General features: G+C 44.2%; 1 protein-coding gene across 7 annotated transcripts in view; it reads right to left on the reverse strand.

Moving 5' to 3' along the window:
* Window positions 1–23,565, reverse strand: part of LOC104937746 (nuclear factor 1 B-type) — a 69,428-nt gene that overhangs the window by 39,668 nt on the left and 6,195 nt on the right. For all 7 annotated transcript variants that reach the window (XM_027278210.1, XM_019279407.2, XM_019279408.2 and 4 more), the window contains exon 2: window positions 22,146–22,677. In XM_027278210.1, coding sequence (XP_027134011.1) covers window positions 22,146–22,677 — 532 coding nt within the window. The remainder of the gene's footprint in view (window positions 1–22,145; window positions 22,678–23,565) is intronic.

A 23,565-nucleotide genomic window follows, 5' to 3' on the forward strand; every position in this document is an offset into this window, starting at 1 on the left:
GGGCCTTTACACCCGCCTCACAGCCAGCTCCCACAGCCCTTGCTTTCCACTCGTCCAAGCATGTTGTTTTCACTTTATCTGGGATGCCAAAAGTTCATTCACTGAGATCAGGGGTGGGTGGGAGGGCAGAAGCAGGTTTGGGGTAAATTCTGGAGGAGGGTGAGGGAGAGGCGTTCCTCTCTGCCTTGGTTCGACTGTTTATGTGTAATGTTTGAGCTGCGAGCAACAGACTGCAGAAAGAGTAGCCCCTGTTTGCGTCTGACTGCGACTTGATTCCCTCGCTCATCACAAACCGCTCACCCCCACCGACATCGGTTCAAGCCCCGAGCAGCACCAAAATATACACTACTCATACTCACGCGCCAGTACTGATTATCCATTTTACCTCTCTTAAACTCTTAGCGGTGCGGTCGAATGTTAAACATAAAACGATACCGTTATTATTTGCGATGATTATGTTTGCTTGCAGGTGTTTTTCCATTGTCTCAAATCCTCCAAACTTCTCAAATATCCAGCGCTTTGAAATGATCTTTCACTGTGCTCACTTCTTTTCTTCTAAAAAAAAAGAAAAATCATACTTTTTTTGACAACCAATCAGAAAATATTCACAATACTACAAATATTTTATGTCATCAGCCGTACCCGTTGGCCACTGTCATTTAAATTTAGCAGTAAACACATCCTAAATCGAAATTTTCCTTCTGCAATAGGAAACTATACACTGTTCAGCCAAAAAAAGGATTTATTATTTCACATTATAGTTCCACTGAAATTGGTGTGGACTCTGTCCAAAGGCCATAAAAACATAATCTCCTGATACTAGCCACAGTGTTGCATCATGGGAACTGGAAGGAATATCAAAGGGCCACCACTGGAGCTAACTCTATAATCCCTCCTCCTGGCAAGCATCTACATATATACATCTCTACTCTCTGCTTTTTTTTTTTTTTTACTTCTTCCTCCTGAGGGCCTGCTTGAATGTGCATGTAGAAAACACTATCTCTCCGCTGACACTGACAGCACAGCGGACTTGTTGCAATCGCAGCTCTCGCAAGGTTGGCAGCCCTGCAGAAACACTTCCCATTTGCGGCGCGGGGCTTGGTCCAAGCCACTTGAACTTGGCAGGGCTTACCTGGAACAGCCTACCCCGTAGGACTGCCACAGACTCTCTCTCCCCCTCAGCCAAGGCAGGAGGCCTCACTGTAAGCTACAACAGCTGATGTCAGACACACCTCCAGAAAACTGGCTACAACTGACTTCCAGGTATTAAGGAAGAAGGAAGTGCATAGGTTTTATCAACCTCTCCCTGTCGAGCTGGGTGAAGTATTTTTAATTATTATTTGCAGTAAGCCTTTAATGTATTCAATGTACTGTTACATGGTAACACATACAGTACAGAGGCTACAGTTCCTTTCACAAAGGAAAGAATTGTGCATACAAGGTGACTTTTTTTTTTTTTTTATCAATTGAGAGAGAATTACACAGATCATATGACACCATATGGAATTCTTTTTACACATAATGTATTTCCTTTGCAGGCGCTGTGAAAGGCGAGGCCTACAGGGAGTCCTCTTTAGGAGGAGGGGAGGGGAAAAAAAGAAAAAAAAAGAAGCTGTATGTATGGTGAGGAGGGAGGGGTAGGAGGTGAGGGGTGGGGTGGGGTGTGGGTTGTGGGGTGGGTGGGTCGAGGGGTTTAGTGGGGCGGTCCAAGCACGCTCAGCGAAAATATGCCTCATGCACTCGTTGAACTTGGGGCCTGCGCGGGCTTCTCTCAAGGTTACAGGAGAGGCCTGTGCGGAGAGGAGCAGGAGAAAGAAACCATGCAGCAGCAGTCGACACGCAACAAGGTTTCCACTGGACTCGTGTTTTTTTTTTTTGCTGCTTTCACTGAGAGAAATTCTCTGCTTTCAGTTTCCCATGAACTCTAAACAGTCTTATAATTAAAGAAAAAACTTGTGTCAATGGTTTCAGCCCAATCACACATTTACTCTCTAACCCTCACCGAGTCTGAGTGCGAGCGGCTGTTGCTCAGATAACAGAAGCAGCGAGCGATCGCCTTTGACACCAGGTTTCCTTCCCTCCTTGGAGCCTGCCGGGACCCGGGCCGTGTATCCGCTGCCGCACCCCTGAGCCCTCGACCACACAAAGGTAGGAAGCGGCCCGCCAGAGCAGGGCGCATTGTGACGAGGCCACTAAATCACCTCTCGTTTTATCCACCGCTGTTTGCGCACGTTTCGCCAGAGGAAACCATAAAGACAACAAGGCCTAGTAAATACATCTGAAGAGGCTTGCTCCAAAGAAGGGAGGACAAGCTATTAGCCATGTGAATGATATAAATAGTTATATGGATATAGAAACATTTCATATGACACAGCTGCACATAAATCTTAAAAAACGTATACATACACAACACCTGTACCACGTACCTTACCTTGTAAGCACCTTTTTGCTGTTGAAAACTCATCCATATAACTTTTGTGGTCATTTTTTAAAATATTAGGTCCACCTTAACACACTATAGACTCAAACCTTTACAACACCGTCTCACAAAGGTTTAACAACAGTAATCAGTGGCTGAATCCCGTATGATTATAAAGGTGTTATTACTACGAGGTGTCCGTCCTCTTTACGGTATAAAAAGATAATCTGCTGACCATAAATCACTGCGTTGCGTAGTAATTGCATTATGTGATGGTATGTAACATTTAGGATTGTAAAATCAACATGTGAGAAAAGAATGTAAACATGGCACCTGTGCTGGAACAACAACTCGGATTTGACTTCACCCTGACAGAAAGGGGTCAAAGGGCAATGGGTAGTAAACACTTCACTGAAGGAATTGGTCACTTTGCCTTTCCCCAAGAATTATCAGGCCATTAGCACCTCGTAAAAAAAAAGGTCCACTTCTGTGCTTTACAACAGATTAGGCCTGCTTTCATACAAACAGCCAAGCCAAGTGATTGGATGCTATTACACAGGGTATAGAAAACTGTTTCAACGTATGTGAAATTAAAAAGCCACAGAGGAATTAGGCCATAGCCTACTTCAATGCACAGATATGACTTTGATTTAAGCTTATTATAAAGACCAAAAACATTTCTCTTCACAGCCAATCCCAGCTAATTTTCTAAAAAAACAAACAAAAAAACAAATTAGCATAAGATGAAGTGGGTCATTCTCATGTCTTGATTAAAGTAGGCCTCCGCTTTGCCCATGTGGCCACGAAGCAGACTGCAATGTTCAGCTTTGTGCACTGAAGGCCTTATCGGGCCTCTTTTTCGTAAACAAGAGGAGGAGGGAAAAAAGTAGCCCCCGTCAGACATAATAAAAGAGAGCATCAAAGCAGCCATAGAAGAGAATCAATCGGAGTATTAGAAGCCACTCGGGGTTGTCAACGTGATGGCTTAGATGTCACTGGAGAACATCTTCATGGATGTAAAGCGGGCAAACAAATTAAGAGGGATGAGCTCGCACTTGGTGGATTAGTTTTAGATTTATGGAGGCAACTTGGAGCCAAATGCAGAGCAGAGAGGGGACGAGTCTGTCAAAGCTGTGAAGACATCCATATAGTTACAATAACCAAAGCTTATTTATTCATAAATTACTGCACTCAAAGGCTGTAGGACTATGTGATACTGTGTGTTTGTCTGTGGAGTGGTTCCAGCAAGAGGATCTGATGTACATTACAAACCGGCTTGACTTATCGGAGCACTTCTCATTAATGAAGATTGCAACCTCATTTCCCTTAGTTAACCTTGGCAACTGTAGTACAGTCTGTTCTGTAAAGTCAACTGTAAGGGTATGACGTGTGTGTGTGTGTGTGTGTGTGTGTGTGTATTGTGTGTCCTGATAGCAGGTTATGTATGCCGAGCAGTAGCCCTGCGGCAAACACTCACTCTCATCAGCACTTCATGAAACAAGGGTGTGGTGGTGCAGGTGCTATGCGAGGAGTGTGGAGGAACCTATAGATTAGACTCCAACTGTAAAAGCCACGTGGTGCGTTCATGTCCACGAGGGAAAATACATAATTGTTTAAACTGAACGGATTGAAAGCGAGAATTCATTTACTTAGAGAAGATTAGAGCGATCCTCGAAACAGTTCAACCTCCTGATGATTTCAGAAGTTGAATTTCAATCCTGGCTGCGGGGACTAATACAACGCCAGGTCCTGAGCAGCCCAAGACACTCAGCAACCCAAATGTGAGACGATGGGAAGTGCACATGCGAGGGGTATTTTTAGGCCAGTGCAGTTTCTCCGTGACACATTTACTGCGAAGGACCTCAAGAGTGATAACATGCGCAAACCACAGTGTGCTGAGGAGGGGTGACAGCGATACTCGCGAGCCACAGGAGAGCCATAATGCCAAGACGTCCTCCGAGTGCGGCCCCCTGTATAATCCCACAACCTACTTTATGGCGAACGCTCCCCTCTTTCGCTGATGTGCGAAACATTAATCACATTTCAAATCAAAGGCCAATCCCTTGCCACAGATATTCATTCCCAAAACTCAAAGCTATGTATGTCAAATAGTCCTCGTCACCAGAGCAAGCTATTCAAACTTTCCACATTCAATTATCTAGAGAGAGAGAGGAGCTGGTTAAAGTGTTCAAAGTGTTTTTGGAAAAATCTTCCAAATCTGGGGTTTAATACTTTTTTAGCTGGCGTTTCTGTGCTACCATGAGAAAAGACAAACAAGCTTGCCAACGTCATTAAACGACGAAAAAAGGACCGACGGTTTTGACTTCAATTTAACCGATGCCACTTAAAGCCAAGCTCTCAGAATTCTCGCTCAGCACGCAGAACTGGCACTTGAGACATGAAAGGGCAGCTGCGACGTTTGGTTTACATTATATCTTAGTGGTTTCCACATTGTGGCCAGGGGATAAGCATCAGGAGAGGTTTATCTCTGTCACAGTGCTCTATGGAATATGTAAACACTACGTGTAATCAGTGCTGCAGTGAAATGGAGTGCAAGGGGGGGGTGGGTGCGTGTGGGAAAGTGAAGTGCTTCAGGAATAAGTCACCATCTTACTCCTTGAGCTTAAGGGAAGATAAGACATTGGAGGCAAAGCTGGAGAACCTCTGAGCTTATATTCCTTTTTATAGTATACAACTTTTTTTTTTTATCAGTCAGAAGGAAAAAACTGAATGAATAAATCGAAAGATGCCCTTTTTGGAATGAACAAAATCAGCAGGTCTTATGCAGGCGGTATTGTTTGTAACTTAGGCATTAACTTTGACTCTCCTCCGTCCCCATCTCCTCCATCTCTTGGCTTAACTCTGTCAGCATGCCTTTGTCTCTGTCATCCACCCCGTGAGGCAGCGCCACTCCTTTTTTTTGTGGAGGCCGGGTACTCGTTTTAGACGAAGAGCCTCTCTCCCCGTCTAGAGCCCAAGTTTTAATATGGTGTCCAATCAAAAGTGATTAAGCATCGCAGAGCACAAACAATGCTGGCCCTTAAATCTCTGTGAACCCTCTTTCACTGGAGCGAATGAAAGAGCACTCTGTCTGCAGCAGCAGATGACAGACGTGCGCTTGAAGATAAGTCTTCGCCATGAGCCCTTATCCTACCAACACCCGCCGCCTGACCAAATAAAGAAATAAATAAATAGATTACAAAATGCCAAAACGCTGCTGCAGAATGGGATCCCACCTTGAAGGCATCAGGCGGGGAAGTGAAGGGTATACTTTGCCAGTAAATGTTCCGTTTTACAGTAAATTGCCTTGAGATGATACCTAAAACCAGTGGCACCAGACAGGCCAAGTTTGAGAGAGTGAGTGAGCCGCCATGCACAACTCAGCTGAAAGGAATTAAGTCGAGAAAAGAAAGAAGACAAACATGGAGTCAAACATATACAAGCGCACAAAGACGGCACAGAAAACAAAACCCTGTTGACGTACGAGCACGAAGTAAATAAATCAATAATAAAAATCAACCAGCTGCCCCAAGGAAAGTATCTTTCACATGAGAAAGAATAAATTCAACAAAAAACAAAAAAAAAAGCAAACTTGGCAAAAATTTCCCGCACATCATCGTGTCTTGCACATAAATTACCAACAATCACAATGCATGATGTATGCCGCATGTAACACAATACCCAGAACTAATGCATTAGATGCATGCGGTTCCTTCAAGATGTACGGCAGCATGAAGATTTAAGGAAAGCTGGATACTGGGGGCAGCAGCTACCCAACGCCAAGAGAATGCTCTGCCTTTTTAAAATGCCATGAGCAAGAGTAGTGTTGCAGCTTACAATGACACGGTGGTTGGACAAATGTTTCATCATTAATATAATATGAACATGAGACAGTGTTGCCTTAATACGTGTTTTCAGCACATGTAATGCAATCTTACATCTGGTAAGCTTCCATTTTGTAGTTGGACTGACTGATCCGGTTCAGGTTTAGCAGAAAATACCCTAACCCTAATTATGTTTGATTGATGTTTGTTCCTAATGAAGTTTTTGTTTATAAAGTATCAAAATATTACAGCGTCAGCAGGCAGATATCTATTCGCCCCTGTGAGGAGTTCAATAACCGCACACACATGCAGACACTTTTGCAAACTTGAAGCAGAGGGAACCAGACAAACGTCATCACTGGGAGGTCATGAGAGGGAGGAGCTGGCGCTATGACAACAAGACATCAGCCGTCTGCAGCCTGCTGCCGTCAACAAGTCAGCATGAGCACTACCATCTGACTGGGCTTTCCTAACACTGCCCCCATACACTCAGCCAAAACTAGCTATTGCTGCTGCTGTTACTGGCTCCTGCTTTCAATTTCACTAGAGTGGGCCAAGTAATGGCTTCAGCATTTTGTGGTCTGCCGACACATATGGTCCGTGTAGCGATCTGGTCCCGTGCCCCCCATCGATCGTTTTGGGGCGTGCAGGGAGATATGGGCAGAGGGAGACAGACACAGCCCCAGGGGCTGGCCACAGTTATTGGAGAGTGTGTATGGGTCTTGTTATGACTGCTATGAGGATTGGGCTCCGTCGGGCTACCGCTGCAATCAGTGCTTTGCCGCAGAGTGTGGAATCAACCAGATAGTACTTGTTCATTCATACCAGCAAGGTTCAGGCCTTTTGGCAATGAAATAAGTAGGAGGTGGTGTAGTAAAACTCCCCTTGTCTTCAAAAATACCCCCAGTTACACAAGACCTGCACTTGATGCAATACACTTTACTTCAACTGCTTTTCCCATTCACCGGTTGGGTACAGGATAAAAAGGCTTGAGCATCTTTTCCAAGGAGAATTTCGATGACCATCTGAGGAATCGAACCCAGACCCTCAACCAAACGGAGGGAGAAGCTCACTAATAATTAGGCTTGCCTACATTTTCCAACCAGCCATTGGAATGACCACATTAACCTTCTCTTTATCACTTACGTCACCACTAATGCCATTACTGGTAGTTAGGCTACTGCTGCTGCTGCTGCTCCTATCTGGCTGCATGACCTAGATTAAAGGTTATTTGCTCAAGTCACAGAGGCTGCTCCTTTGGCTCGCCCTTGTTGGGTTTCCTTATCTGAGTTTGTCTGGACAAATCTTGGACACAAAGCACCCATTTTGTGCTCCTCTCTGGAGATCCTGTTACAGTGTTCCAGACACGACGCGGTCCACCAGCAGTGCCTCTGGGAGCATGGCGTTTGGCGAGGCGGCACGATTAGTTGCTTCCTCAAACTTCAAGCATATGATACATGTGCACTCCTCTTACGTCTCCGAGCGTGCTTTTGTGCCGTGATGGTGTAAAATGATCGGCGAGGGGGTCAAATGATGTCATGCTGCGAGAATCCAGATATAGCAACCCCCCCCCCCCCCCCCCCTCCCAATCATCGTTACAAACCAAAGAAAATATACAAGTGGATCCAACAGTGCTTCAGGATTCCCAAAAGTCCTGATTGCTCTAATAATTGCGTTTTTGTTCAAGCACCTCCTGCCTGTTACTACTTGAGATTCACCAAGTAATTTTCATGTCAATTTCCTGGAGAGTTCAAGACGGGATTCAAAACATGTTCTAAAATAATCCTGGATTAAAACATGAAACAAATGATTGTTAGACTAAGCATTACAATAACAGCCCTTTGGATACCAAGAAAAATATTGTCAAGAAGTTGCTCGCTTGCCAGTGGTACAGACAGAAATAACTATGCTTCTGTGCCCAACAACACACATGCACAATAATTGTGTGCATGCAGAAGCCTTGAGATTGAAGTGGCCTTAGTCCTCCTGCACCCTACAAGGACAAAGTACAACTAAGAGAGAGAGTAAGAGGCAGAGAGAAGGAGGGAAAATGAGAGAGAAAAGAGTAGTGTTCGCTGACCTCATTCTGACAACAAGCCCGGGAAGAGCCTTTCCCTGGAACCGTTTCGCAATAGCGCTGTTGTTTATACAGGTGGTGGGTGAGTCGAGCAAGATATGCGGAGAGCATGCATTTTGCAACACCTCGTTATGAATACTAAACAAACGAAGCATGTCAAATCACACAGACACACACATATATAAGTACTACATCCCTGGTCCAAAGTGTGACTTGAGTTTCGTTTTAGTTGTGACATTTGCAAGGGGACACGTCATTTCGCAGGCTGTGGCCAATTCATCCCTCTATGTTTGAATTTCAAAGTCAAGTTCCTTTACACGATCCAAGAGCTGTCAAACACTACTATCCTCGCGTATCGTCCAGTGAGTGCTCGCCTCCTGGAACGGAGGCCTCTGGTTGGCTCGTGTGTTTGGCTGCGGGGCCGTCTCCTGCAACAACATCCACTTGGCCAGAGTTCAACCCACGTGGAAGGCTACAATAGCCCAAAGGTGGCTGCCCAGACCATTGTTTATGCAACAGCGCACTACTGCCAGGTTAAAGAGAAAAGAGCAAGACAGTAGATAAATATGCGGGTCTCCTGCCTGCAACAGAATTGTCCTTTCTGTTAATCTTCCCTGTACAACTACAGCTTAGCGGGACATTTTAGCATTCAATCGCAGGTTTTTCTACTCTTGCATTAGATTTTTAAGATTGTTTTTATCCTCACAAGAAAGCAGGAAATGAGCTTTTTCCTAATAACTTTGCATATTTAAAGCATTGTTGTCCCTCAGTAAAATGTTACAGTTACAGATTACAGCTTTTACATGTTTGTTTTCTAGAAGAGGTGGCACAATGCGGCGATACAAAATGGAAATCTGACACCTTAACCAAAACTATTTAACTCTAATGAAATCTTACCCAAACTAAATAGATTTTCTTGTTTGTCATTTCTGTCACAGTTGAAGCCTGAACGAAAAACCCATGCATAAGTTAATGCAGCGCCTATCTTGTTTTCCCATTAACCGGCAAGGTGAGCCAAATTCATTACATCTTTGAAAGATGTGGAAAAAAAAAAAAAGAAAAGAAAGAAAGAAGATCCACACAACAGCTGTTTGGTAAACATACCAAAGTAATTGTTCCAAATGCCTTATTTTAACACAGATTAAATGCAATTAGAGGCTGTTTGTCTAACCACAACAAGTCTCTCTGCCAAGAGAAAAAAAAAAAACTGTCATTGTTTCTAGCGTTCTGCTCAGGGATTACAGCTGGGAATAGGATGACTTTTTTCAAAAGTAGCTTCCTTATGTACAGGAAGGAACCTTTCTACACAAACAAAGCGTATGCTCGTTGCATAGGAAGACTATAGGGATGGAAAAAAAAACGGTTGGTTGGCTAAGGCAAGGGTCTTCTGAGGTGAATATGAAGAATTTAGGTCAGTGCAGCCGAGACATTTAACCAGCTCAAGCCGCTGCAGCCTGGGTGGAAATAGCACGGGAGGCCAGCGAGAGGGAAACCAGTGCGTCACAGCTCCCAGCCCCGATTCCAGACTCCCCCCCCCCCCCCCCCATCCCCGCCCCCCCCCCCCCCCCCGATGCAAACAAGAGCCATAACTTCCCTAATGATCCCAGATCATGTACGCCGCCTCGGACACGTTCCACCAATGGGGGAGCACTTCCTCTTCACCTTTGACCTCAAAGTGGGTGTGCCTACCTTCGACTCTGCATGAAGCTCATAACGTGCAGGCATGGTGCTAATGTGATGGGATGAACAGTTGGAAAAAACAACACAAAAAAAAAAAAAGTGTGGTTGAATGAGGTTTGAATGTCCCATTGTGAAAAATCTCTAATCCAAGCATGTACAAAATGTTACTGCGACACTCCTAAAATCTGGTGAAATCCTACTTTAGGAGCGAACAAATCTCTTAATATCTTAAATAGTTGCCAAATCTTGATAATCTAACTCTCTCTTGCTTTCAATTTCAGCCTCCCTGTCACACACAATTGCGTCGTGATTCAAAAGTCCAACACCACACACACACACACACACACACACACCCTCTCTCTCTCTCTCACACACACACACTGTAAACAGTCTTTATTGAGACGTGAGTGCTTGTATAAACATAGCCAGGCCCTATTGAGGGTCCAGGGCCCGGTCGAACAATAAGAGGGGGAAAGTTGCTGGACGTTCCTCACAGACGGTGTGTACAAAATCCAATTATCAGAGCCACGGCATTAACATTCCAGCAGTCTGGCAGGTGACAGCTCCGTCTTTTCAGCCCCCCTCTCTTACACCACCAGCATGGGATAGAGACACCCGGCAGCACCTCGACAATACACACACACACACATACACACACATGCAGCCCCCCTCGCCCCTTACTTCTAAGATCCCCCCAAGTATTGAGACATATATAGTGGGAAGAAGGCAAAGAGTGGGGAGGCAGTTTGGGGGGAGTGGAGGGGTCCACCAGCGACACTGGTCTTTTCTTCAGGAGATCAGCGCGACCGGCCTAGCAGGCAGTATCAGTCAATGGGGCATTCTTCTCCTCTCTGTCTCTGGGTGAGAATATGTTGATCGCTGATAACATTGCTTTGATTGCCATAATGGGGGAAACACTTTTTGTTTGGAGCGTTTGCCTCTAAACAGTGCACGCTTTGTCAGCCCTGGGTGATGTTTGTGGCATACAAGATGTCGATTAAAAAAAAAAAAAAAAAAAAAAGGTTTAACGGTAAAATAAAAACAATGTTGTTGTTCTTGGCTACAGGGAGAGTTGACAATGGATTCAAATAAAGTCTGCGCCTACGGGCCTCTCAGTGACAAAGAGCAATCCATCTAACCCAGAGACCAGTACACTGCAGGTTTAACCCTGCATTCACATCAAATCTCAGAAAGAATTAGACTTTATAGTCTCATTTAGTTGTTCTTTGCTTTGTTTTACTTACAGTAGGCCTACATATAGTAGCTTATCACTACAGGATGTTGTGTACGTGAGATATGCAACACCTCTGCCTGGTATCCTGCCCTGTACCCTTGTCCTAGGTCCTATATATATATATACACATACATCTGGCCCTCATTCTGTTCTTTCCATCATGTCATCCAACAGAGAAGTCTGTCAGAGATACATATGGTGCAGTAGGTCTCAAACAAATTATTGTTTTTATTATGTATTCATTCGTTTCTTTGTCGGAAAAAAGGTGAAACAATTCAGAAAAATCAGGATTTCCCACAGACAGAGGAGACGTCTCCAAATTGTTTTGTCTGACCAACAGATTCAACAGTTTCCCTTCGTAAATGACAATCGACTATTAAAGTTGAACTTTCCGTCGCCTGATTGATTCGTTCGTCAGCTAATCGCATCAGTGCCACAGTACAGTATGTGATCCCTGCAGATTCTTTAAGCCCCGTCACCAAACACCTCGAGCAGGGATTAAGTTGAGAATTGAAAGCCTGCTCATGCCTAGATGCATGAGCGTAAGTTAGTGTAAGGGAGATATGGTAGGACATGCCAGCAATCATTATGCGCATTGCTGTATAATGGACTGAGTGAAAAGGTTTTTTGTTCTACGTGACCTATAATCAATGTAACACCCTGAAGTATTTGACTTTGAAAACACACCTCTTGCCATGTTTTTAGCTTTTACTCCACTTTTGGTTTCTCCTGCCCTCATTTCATAACAGTAACTAAGATTTCTTTGTCTCCCAACAAAACTCTGTCTCTGCCTGTGTTTCACCGTCCTCCTCTGTGGTAAGATGTTAGTCAAGTGTCTTGTGGTTTTCTCCACCCTCACCAGAAGGCCTGCGCGCATTTAATTATTCTTGGATGGCGGATGAAAAAAAAAACGACTTCTTTCTTCTTCTTTTTTTTTTTTTCATTAGCTCAGCAGCGGTTTCCCATTCATAATAGTTGGCACTGGTTTCGCACTGCCTGCCAGAGATCACACCCCAACCATTTTCATTTTCCTTCATCCATTTGTTTCATTCATGTCATAGATTTGGCAGAGGCCCGCATCGTTTTCCTGATGGCCGTCGACCCTTCAACGCCCGTCTTTAGAGTCTCAAACTTCTGTTTGTGGCTTTGTTTTGCGTCAGAGTGTAGAAAATGTGGAAACGACAATTCGCTCTGGTTTGCATCCAAGTGACTTTGTTTAAAAAAAATAATAAAACGGTATTTCCGAATTGGTATTATTCATTGTAATTTAAAACTAAATTGAAGATGCAATGTAGAGCACTGCTGACATGCTTTTGGATGGAGAGACAGACTTCACACATTGAAACTTTTCCTGGGAAAGTGGATGGATATTGTTCGTGAATATGAGAATCATGTTGAAATAAATCCAAAGTTAAAAAGAGCCATTAAGTAAAGAGTGTGGGCTAACATCCGCCTGCCTTCATAAAGTATATTATCCTATACGATTGCGTAGGTGGTGAATGCACTGTGTAAAGCACTCACCCCATACTTTAAGTGCATTACACAGTGCATTCAGCTATCTGAGGCCCCAAGAAACAGCAGTTTATCATCATACAACTACTGGAACCATGCCCACTGACAGGAAAGCTATATCACACATACACACGCACGCATACATTCTAACGCAAGTGCTTCCACCCACCCGTTCACGAACCTCTTCACTAAATCTATCAACTGCAGCTGCGTGCATGTCTTTTAATGCATGCACACAAGCCCAATACACGTGAGTTCATATGTGCATGTGACCATCTGAGTCCTAACGCTCAAAATTTACTGTACACACATAGCCTGCGGATGCAAGGAGCTCTCACATGGCCGCAACCCAATCCCAGAGAAATCCAAAGTGTCAAATAAAACCCAGGCTCTTTAGTTTTTCTCCCAACATAGAAACAAACAAGATGGCTACCGTGTCTCCAACCCGAGTAGGCCTTGCGGTGTTCCCCGACTCCCATCTGAATGGAGTTAGAGGCTGGCTAACAGGAGTGGAGAGGAGAAGAGTCTCCTGGGGCAGTTGGCTCGGCAAGCGGGACCAGAGGATGGCTGCACCGTGGATTAGGGCCCCACAGTGGTCCATTGTTAATTGGGCGCCATGTGTGAAAGCTACAGAGAGATTAGTTTGTACAGCTGCTGCCATTTGTCATAACTGCCCTTAACAAGACACACATGGCAACCCAAGTTACAGCCAGAGGTTTTACAGAAAAAGGGGAGAAAAAATGTCTGGTGAGCGTCTAATAGTTTGTGAAACAGACCTGCATAAGCAGATGAAGATGTTCCTGGGAAACACCGAGCAGACTCAGCTGGGATCCCATAAGAGATGATGAGTTTGAGCATTACTCATTTAGCCATCTGTAGGTCAACTAGGGTCATTATCATAACTGCTCAAAAAGCTATGTTAAGCTTGTAGAAAACCCAGACCACAGGTTGCAAACAATTCTGTAAAAACAATGAGGGAAGATCTTAGCTATTACATCATGACCCTATTGGGCAAATCTCAAATTAGTCAGGGTCTGTGTTTTATTAGACAGGCAATGGTGTGACGCTCCAGAGATAACAAGAGGGCTTGTGACTGTTATAGCCTGATGACCTCTTTTAAGCCAAATTTCCTTGGTTATGTAGGCTACATCGTGAGGTTTAGGGGAGGGATAGTGGAGTAGAGTTATTTTTTGGTAAGAATCCACAGTGTAATTGTGGGTTGTAGGTCTGCGCACATGTTGGAGGCCTAATTACAATCTTGACTTGGTAAATCCGGAACAAGCTTTTAAAGCACTCTCACTTTCAATTTTTTGCCCGACAGATGCTAGACCTGTTGTTACTAAGACGCTGCGGTTCATTGAATCTAAATGCAGTCTTTGGAGCTGAAGTGCAGGTGAGGAATAATCTGATGTGTGTGTGTGTGTGTGTGAGAGAGTGCAGTAAATGAGTCCATGGTTTTTCCTGCAAGCACATGCACATGTGCTTATGAGTGTGAACACGTGTCCCCATGTGTGCATTTTTGTGTTTGCATATAAAAGTTTTTTCCTTCAAAGTCAGTGCAGCTAAATGACCAGCTGGAGATCTGTGCCAGTGGAGAGCAGCTCAATTTGAGAAGAATTTAAGCTATCTGGACGCAGATCATATAGGCTTTCAGAGGGCACCATGGTAACAAGCACTCTTCTTCTCCAGTAAAAATAACGGGTTTCATTAACTATCCCGTTAATGCTGCAGCAGGCTTTAACCACAGGATCCAGACGAGCTTGTTCTTAACAAAAGTAGTTGCATAGTAGCCAAAAACTTTCATCATTACTAAACCCAGTGTTGACTCAGTGTTCCCTACTCTAATGAAATTTTGCAAAAGCCAAATGGTAAAATGCTATTACAGTATTTGATGGTGGTTTTAAATGTCATACTTTGTAGCAAAGTCTAGAATTTTCTTTTCCTGCCAAGAGTTTTCTATTGAAGTTGTGCATACCATGCCTAAATTCAATTCATATATGTGGAGATCTACATACAAATGCTGTAGAAAGTATGCATGGGGAAAGGAGAATATTTGTATTTTCCCCTTTATTTACTGTGTTTGTCACAATGGTGGAAGTACCTTTGCAGAAAATCTGCAACATCTGCTGCTTCCCTGATCTTGAGATATGAGATCTTCATGTTGTTCCAAGGTGTCCATATTTCCTCTCCCCCTGCCATCTCCTCTATATAGCTCACTTTAATCACATACAGCCCCACTGCTCAAAGATGCTGTCTTTCATAAAAGACTCCATGTTTACGCAAGTGCTAAAAATGTAAATGAGTTCTTTTCCGACTCTCCTCGTCTCTTCTCCTGTTATAACTTTTTTTTACTATATGGGTCAATAAAAATATACAACCATATTGGGGGTTGTATTGTTTATTACATTGGTTATATGGCGTCTTCTGATGATCAAGAGTTGGTTTCTAAATTCGGGAGCTTTTTGAAAAGTGAACCTGACATATGTGAGGGAGGAGTGGATGCTCTTTGGCTAGTTTTGACAACTCAATGGGGCGCTGATGAATCCGTCCCAAGCAGGCCATTCCCAAGCCCCAGACACCATATCCCTCTTTGACCCGCTGCACTGACATTAGAAAGAAATCCTCTGGGGATTCACCCCCCACCCCAAACAGCAACATGCCCACCCAAAAGTACATTTTGCACAGTGCTGCGATGGCGGGCCTTTCTTTTTCTGTCCCGCTCAGGTCTTGTCGAGCCGTCACAGTGATGGGCTGTACTGTACCGCCAGACAAAAGAAGAGACAACCATCACTCTGGGCCACTGATCGGCCCTGTCTGGACTGAAAAGACTTTGATGGGGCAAAGCAGGGTGGGGGGTTCTGCACAGAGAAGTCAGTGTCTCCTGGGCAACCACTCTGATTGTCTGTCCCTGCCCAAAGTTCCCCATCACACCCCACCTACTACCCCTTCCCATTTTTTTCTTCCCTTCATTGGTTGTTCACAAGGCTCCTTCCTGAGCAAAGGGGACTGGCTTTTGCATGAAAGTCTCAGTCTGGTACTTGAGGGAGCTTTTCTCCTGGTTGACTTGAAAAAAAAGTGAGGTCAAAAGGCATCTTCTCTATGAAAGACCTCCGTTTCTCATCTCTGAACCTACTTATCCCTCTTTCCACTACAAACCCTGCATGACCAGCTTTGCAGGCTGATGGGACAAGAGTTAGTTAGTTAGTTAGTCTTGCAGTTGTGCTAGTTTGATGGTAAAGAAGTGAACGCAGCCATTGGATGGAGAAACTCAGGCGGCAGGGAGGGCCTGCTTTGTAAGGCAGGACAGTGAGGTACAGTGTAGTGCCTGGGATAGGGGGTGAATGTACCCATTTGTCTTCATTTGGGAGGACCGGCAGACAGGGTGGGGGTGGGGAATCTATCCGGGAGGAGTGGGAGGTGCCGGTCCTCCAGTCAAGTGGCCTCGGGGGGATTTGAAATGCATTTGGGGTCCTCCCCAAAAGCCTGGGAAAGTGTGGGGAAGCTGAGATCTTAACCATAGACTAATGACACATACTGCAGGCCTTAACTAAGTGTAAGCACAATCGCAAAAACTGAGTCTCCTGCTGAAATACACAAGAAAAGCCTTTTCAACACAATGCCCCTGCTTTAGAATGCCAAAGAAAAGCTGTGTCCCATTTTTTGACGGATGCAACAGTGCAAACTGTGACCCAAGCAAATTAAACACACTGTAGCAGAGCAAAAGAGGGAGTTGTAAATTTTGTTGAGAAAGAAGGCATCCACATTTCTCAGTGGCCTCTGCTCCAAGTTGCCTTGTTTCCATGGAGATTTATGTACACATGGCACACAAAAGAGGGCTAAGGAGGTAACATGGCCTGTTTAAGCCTTGAGGTATTTGCTCAAGCAAAACCCTGCTGCTAATAACACAAGCTTCATACTGAGCCAGGCAACCTGGCTACACTGCACACAGGTTAGTGTTTGAGAAAGAGCAGGAGGGGGAAAGGAGGCAGGGGAAAGTCAGATGGAGATCACAAACAACCAGAGATCCTGCAGAGGGAGTGAAGGCATTAAGGGAGAAAGAAAGTAAGCAAGAACGAAAGAAGGAACAGAAAAAAAAACAAAAGAAGGAAAGCAAGAGGCAAGAAAGAAAGAAAGCACACTGCAAAACATAAATAGCTCCCGGGTTAAGAGAAAAAAGGATCGGGAAGACATTTAGTGGGAAGCGGAAATCAATAAGGCAAGCGGTGAAGCTGGGAGGGAGTTCTAAGTGGATTAGATTGAGAGAATGTGTTCGATAGGTTATGGCTCTGAGAGAGAGGTAGCCAGACACCGCAGGCTCTATTGCATACTAATAAGGAAGCCAGAATGGAAGCTAAGCGCAAGGTTGTGCAGTTCAATCTGAAGAGTTTTTCTATATGGCTCTGGAGTCATTGGTTAAGGTTTTTCCCAGGATTTGTATTTTACGGTCTTGCTGATCTTGTTCTGAATGTTCACTGTTCAAAATTCATGTCCAAGAATAAACTTCACTCAACTTCCAAGAGAGCCATTCCTGAGATATTTTCCAATATCAACTCACCAGGAAAACTTGAAATTAAAAGGGAGCTGAATAACTTGCTTTAACCCCCCAAAAAGGAAGACAAACAGTAGTGTCCTTAACATTGTCTGCTTACAGCAACTTTTGTTTCACACTTCTGGCACGAACCCAGCCACCCTTTCTCTGGCCAAGCGCCTGGGCCTGGGACAGCTGTCATGGTCGGAGTCTCGGGCTTGAGGGAAAGCCAGGGAGTGAGAAAAGAAAAGAGACTGGGAGAGAGAAGGAGTGAGAGAGTCATTTGGCCGGGCAGTGTGCCGCAGGGGTGATTCCTGATGGCAGAGGAGGATAAGGGGATGAAGGGAGGGAGGGATAGATGTTGTGCTTAGTCACAGACCTCCACTGTGACCCAGAAGGTCAGGCCTCCACACTGGCCGCCTGACCAAAGCCCTCAGAGGCAGCCAGGCGGAAAACAAGATGCAAACAGCTACCCCACGCAGCGTGGCGAGCGGGCAGTGGCCAATCTTGAAGATAGGGACCAGCCAGACTACCCAGCCTGAAGGATTGGAGAGGAGGGTGAGGAGGTGTGGGGAGTCAGTGGTACCTACTCCCTCTCACTTAGGCCAGTGAACCAAGGGACCACCAGCCAGACCAGAAGCAGTGGCAGGGGGAGTGGAGACAAACAGTTGCCAAGAGACCACCAGTGATCCCGCGACCGCCGCAGTTTGACCCCGATTGAGGAGGTCAACAAGGGGGGCTTATGAGTGGTTCCCCCTGCCTCCGCCCCTGACCAACACCCCCCCAGGCAAAAAGTCTTCCTCCTCCACGTGCCCCGGGCCTGCAACAGCACGTTTTCACTGATCTGTTTTGCTCAATTAAACTTCAGAGGACACCCTGCCACATCCCTTTGCAAAGGTCACGACCCCAGGGGCCGAGGTTAAGTCTGGCGCTCGTAAAACAAGGTCTCCATTAACATGGCAGCGTGTATTCAGAGGTAATCCATCCATTTCCACAAACTATCGTGACAGTGTGAAAAAAAAAAAGTTACGTTACTGAGGGGGGTGGGGAAGTCAAGGTAATGATGTTTTATGGCTCTGTTAACTTCCAGCACTAGAGTAATGGGAAATCTGCTTGACCTTGACTTCTTTAGTCTCCCATTGGACTACCTCAGCAATCCTTATCTGTCACTGGTTGTGAGGAAATCCTCTGAATTCTTTGAAGAAATTTCCAATTTGGACTACAGTTCTTTTGGACTATTACACATGTCAAATTTATTTATAATTTAGGTAATTTAGTATGTACGGCAGATCGCTTTCATAATATTTTCCAAGATTCACACATATTGTTCAGGCTAATCGAATGTCTTTGTAATTTAATTCTATTTTTTTTTATCTCTTCATATTCTATTAATACCAAAATACATTTAAATATGCAGAGCCAAGAACTCTCAGTGAGTACAACATCCCAACATTTGCTAAGGAAATAGGATGAACAGCATGACTAAACCAAATACAAACGTGGCCTGCACTATTCTGACATGTCCTAACATGACGATTATCTACATGCCTTGTTGCAACTATTCAAACTGGATATGAAAAAATATGAATCCAGGTGGTGAGAGGTGATGATTCAAAGAAAAAAAAAAACAAGAATTGCACTTCTTGTTTTATCAGATAAAGATAAAACAGTGCATTGGAGTACAACAGCAGTGTGTGTGTGTGTGTGTGTGTGTGTGAGAAGCCAGGGCCCTGTATTGAACACGGCCTGCCAGTTGGCACAATGGATGCCACAACCCCCACTCCCAGCCCCCAGCCTACTTCCCAGCGGGCATTCATCTGGGCATGCACATGGGTGCTACAGCCCTGCTTGGCTAAACGCGTCTGTGCCCCAGAACAAGGGGGCTGAGTGCCCTCTCTAAATTCACCCAGCACACTCGCTGCCAACCCGCCGACCTTTCTCAGGCAGCAACCTTACGAGAATCAAAAACAAATACACTCCGGTCTTATTGATTTTCGCCACAAAAAAATAACAAGAAAAAACAAAAAAAAATACTGTTGTGTAAATAACTGGCCGCGACATATTTTATGTTATCCAATTACACAACACGGCACAAAGTGAGACGCTGCTAGGTAGCAGGACAGAGAGGATATTTAAAAGCACAGCCCGGACCCGTTTTTTTTTTCTAGCAGTTCGCACAAATACCAGATTCTGTTTCAGACAGAGCCGTTTGCCACTTTCTTTGTGTTTGATTGTATGTTTGTTTGTTTCGTGCAGTTGCAGCAGAACAAAGGCAGCGGCTTCCATTCTGCCACTGTCAAAAAACTTTCCAACGTGCCCACTGCATTGCGGATGCCAACCAACGAATCAAAGGCATGCTGCAAGCAGACAAAGAGGGTTTGATGCCAACCTCCAAACCTCTAACAACCATTACTGGTGATTTGCCTGCCTCCCTGGCACAGTGTAAAACAAAATGGCGCCGCACCACACGCTACCACAATATGGCTGCATTGTCTGGAGATGGGCACTGCTTGGTAACTTGGAGAAAAGGGAAAAGACGCTTTCGCTTGCAAAAACGAAAAAGAGGGAAAAGAAAAAAAAAAGCATGCCCGTCTCTGTGATCCCGGTATAAAAGAATGCTATTTTGTATTTGCCAAAGTTTCAACGCCGAAAATTCGAGGACAACGCTAAATAATCGCCCTGATCCGCAATGCGAGTGAATTTAATTCTCCGGGCGAAAGCGAACATTTTGTTCACCGTTTATTTCAAACAATAAAATGAATCCCCTTGCCAATCTTTCACTCTTCCTGCATGGCGGGCAAATTTCTCTAAAATAATAGAAGGTGAAATACCGTACGTAACGTATAATGCATGCACTAATTTACCATTTTAAATGGTCTATATTGTGAAAAAAAAAAAAAAACTGCACCGTGCCATTCTCAAGTTGGTACTGAACAGTTAAAAATGCAGCAGATGCAAACTAGAGAAGCGGTGGCATCCTACAAAAGACACAAAAGAGGGTCTGATGCCAACCCCGGTGCCAGTGGCAACCATTATTGTCTGTGTGCGGTGCCTTCTGCTTTCCCTGGCACTTATCAAACACAAAATGGCGCTCAGGGTTTGATGATAATGAGCTAGCTATACCACCATTTCTCCACCAATAGCAAAACGTATTGGTGGTTATTCGGTTGTCGCTGCAATGGATTTAATACAGGGGAATTTCAACAGGGAATTCTATAGGGGGGGGGGATTCCTATAGTGTGGACGGATAAAGAGAGGAAGTTCAAAATTGTGAGAAACATTAATGATTTAATTATATACTGTAGCAAAATCTATTTTGTAAGTGATAAACATCTGAGTGTGAAAGAGCTGTTGAAGGTTAAATTCAGCAAAAAAAAAAAAAAAAAGATCTAGTGTGTAAATAAGAATAAAAAATAGCACTGATTATAACATCCCAAAAGCGTCTATGCATTAGTATTATCTATTTTTAATTGATTTAATTCATTCCCCATCTCCCTTGAATTTAATATGAAAAATCAGATTCAAACGTGATGTTTCTGTCATCAAATAGAGGGTGAGAATTCAGATTTGTTTCTTCCAATTTACAGTTTTCCAGAGAGAGAGAGAGAGAGATTATGCACTGCAAAGCTTTGGCTGAAATTGTCAGTGTTGGACATCATCTCAAATGTTTCAGTGAATGCCAGAATTGTATTAGTATCTGTCATTCTTTTGGTTGGATATGAATGGGGAAAAATAAATTAAATTAATTATATTTTGGGGGGGGAAAAAAACAAAAAACATTTAAACACATCCACCCCCCCCCCAAAAAAAAGTGCATGTCAAAACCTATTCCTGTAATGTTTTGGACCGTTTATTTCACATTGTGCTGGGGGAAAGAAAAATGCACAATTCAGTCTTCTTTACGTGGAACGCCGACGAGTCCACAAAAGGCTAAAAGAAACCAGCTTTTCAGGAATTAAGAAAAGGGAGAGGTTTCCATTTCAGCACCAACACGGTCACACATCACACGCGAGATTTAGAACAGACACAACATGTTATATGTGCTTAAGAGCGAGCAACTGGAGTGCATATTTGAAAAGTTTACTCCGGTCTTCAGTGCTGAGCTGTGACGTGACTTACCATCAGCTGTACGTTTATTAATGTGTTTATGTAGGTGGAAATCTCATTTTTAAACAAAACTGTTGGTGTTATATAATATCCTAAAATTACATAACATTACACTATATAAAAGGACTTTAGGGTGAAGGGAATGATTTGTTTTTAATATAGTACGGACAACCTCCGTTTTAAAAATATATGCTGTTAATAAACACCAGAAGTGGAATAACAAAGGCTTTACTTTCACATAAACTCAATATTAGAAAAATATACGACTTGTGGGTTCATTATAATTTAACCAGCCTATACTGCAACTTCCCACAAATGTCATAACTTAATATCCAGACAAATAGAATAGGTGTACAGTGTGTGTGTAATTGTACAAGCCTGTGTGTGTGTGAGTGTGTGTGAGATAATAAATACCCTGTCCAAATGATAGTAACTAAATAATTACTGAACACGAGTAGGAGCTGCAGCTACAGCAGAGCAAAGACATATTTAAAATATGTTCTACATTTAATATTGATAATATCTTTTTGTTTCTACTCAGCCATATTTGAAAGAAAATGTATGCCGCGTACATACAGTACTGACGATCTAGTTTCTTATGTTTATTTGTCTGGCTGGTGTGGCTGTGATTTCAGCCAGTCTCAGCAAGACTGCCAAAAAGTAACACATGTGACCCTTGACCTTGCCAAACCATCATTCACACATGCGCGTTAGCACACACACACACACACACACACACACACACATTATGAGTTTGAACCTACCTTGGTCCTGGACATAGTATGCTAGAAACAAGTCCAGCTCCTTGACCGATACTGTTATGTGGTGTGGCTGGACACAAAGTGCTGGGTTGGTGCAATGTGGAGACTTGACAAGGCGTTCCCCGTCTGTACTTTCCAGAGGGATGCCTTTGAAGAGGATGACCATCACCAGGTCCAGTCGCCAAACTTTGTCTGCCTGCCGCAAACAGTCGATCCGGCGGATCTTGCCCTTCTGGTCCGGGTTGGATAGCACGCAGCACGGGTGCTTCTTGCCCGTCACGCTGAGGACAAAGTCCTCCCGGTACTCCTGCCGAATGTCCTTTCGCAGCTTGGCCAGCAGCCTGGATGCCCATTTCTGCTTAACCTCGGGCTTCTCACTCAGGAGCTCATCCTTCACCGCACGTTCCTCGTCCTTGGACATCCGCTTCTCGTGCTTCTTGAAGTACTTGCGTTTTCTGGCCTGGAGGTTGAACCACGTGTAGGCAATGGCACGGACGTGAGGGAGAAGTGCCTCGATGAAGGGATGAAATTCATCCTGGAGCATCCAAGGGACAGAGTGAGGAGAGGGGAGAGAGAGAGAGAGAAGGGGAGAAAATATAATCAGAAACTCATGTCATCGAAGAAGAAACATGGAGAAGAAATATGGATTTAGTCAGCTACTAATCTGAGGCAGAAGGGAAGTCAGACCACAAATAAACAGTTCCTTATAATCAGTCACATAATATCTTATTGGCATGTTTATTCTACCATCCTAGATGTGTCTGGGTGTACAGCAGGTATGACAAGGACAATCCACTGTTTATATCAACTGCCAGGACTACAATAGCACCAGGCCCGGTGACTGAGCGCACTCGCATTTCCCGAGCATGCTCTGAGTGGGACCCTTGTGCCGCTGCTGCTACAAGGGAGCATGCGCCCCCCCCCTACCCGCCCCCCACAGTTACATTTCTCTTATCAAACTATCCGCATTCCAACGTGAACTTATCCCATGTCTCGTGAAGGATGGAGGATAAGCTGGAGGGGCCGAGCGGTGTGCGAGTCACAAAATAGGAAGTTAAGGAGATTCCCATTTTCCTGGCACATACACACATCGCCTCACATAAACACACACACACACAGGCTGCGTGTTGAAAATGCATAAAAACACAAGCAGGAGGAGAAAGGCGGCGTATCAAACAAAACAATAGCGCGAAAGGTATTTGCAAAGGTCGAGTTAGGACTTGATTTGAGGTTCATGCCAAATAATTTCAGGTGTTGCAGTTAACGCACACAGAGAGTGACACTTGCCCTGCTTCATTCCAAAAGAGGTTAGTCAGTGATGTTAAAACCATGGCCTACTTTAAAAAAAATTCCATCTCTCTCTTTTTTTTTTTTATTCAAAAATGATATATATCGAAACGTATTTTTCTCAGAAATTATCAGA

Source organism: Larimichthys crocea, chromosome III (assembly GCF_000972845.2).
Source record: "Larimichthys crocea isolate SSNF chromosome III, L_crocea_2.0, whole genome shotgun sequence".
NCBI lineage: Eukaryota > Metazoa > Chordata > Actinopteri > Sciaenidae > Larimichthys > Larimichthys crocea.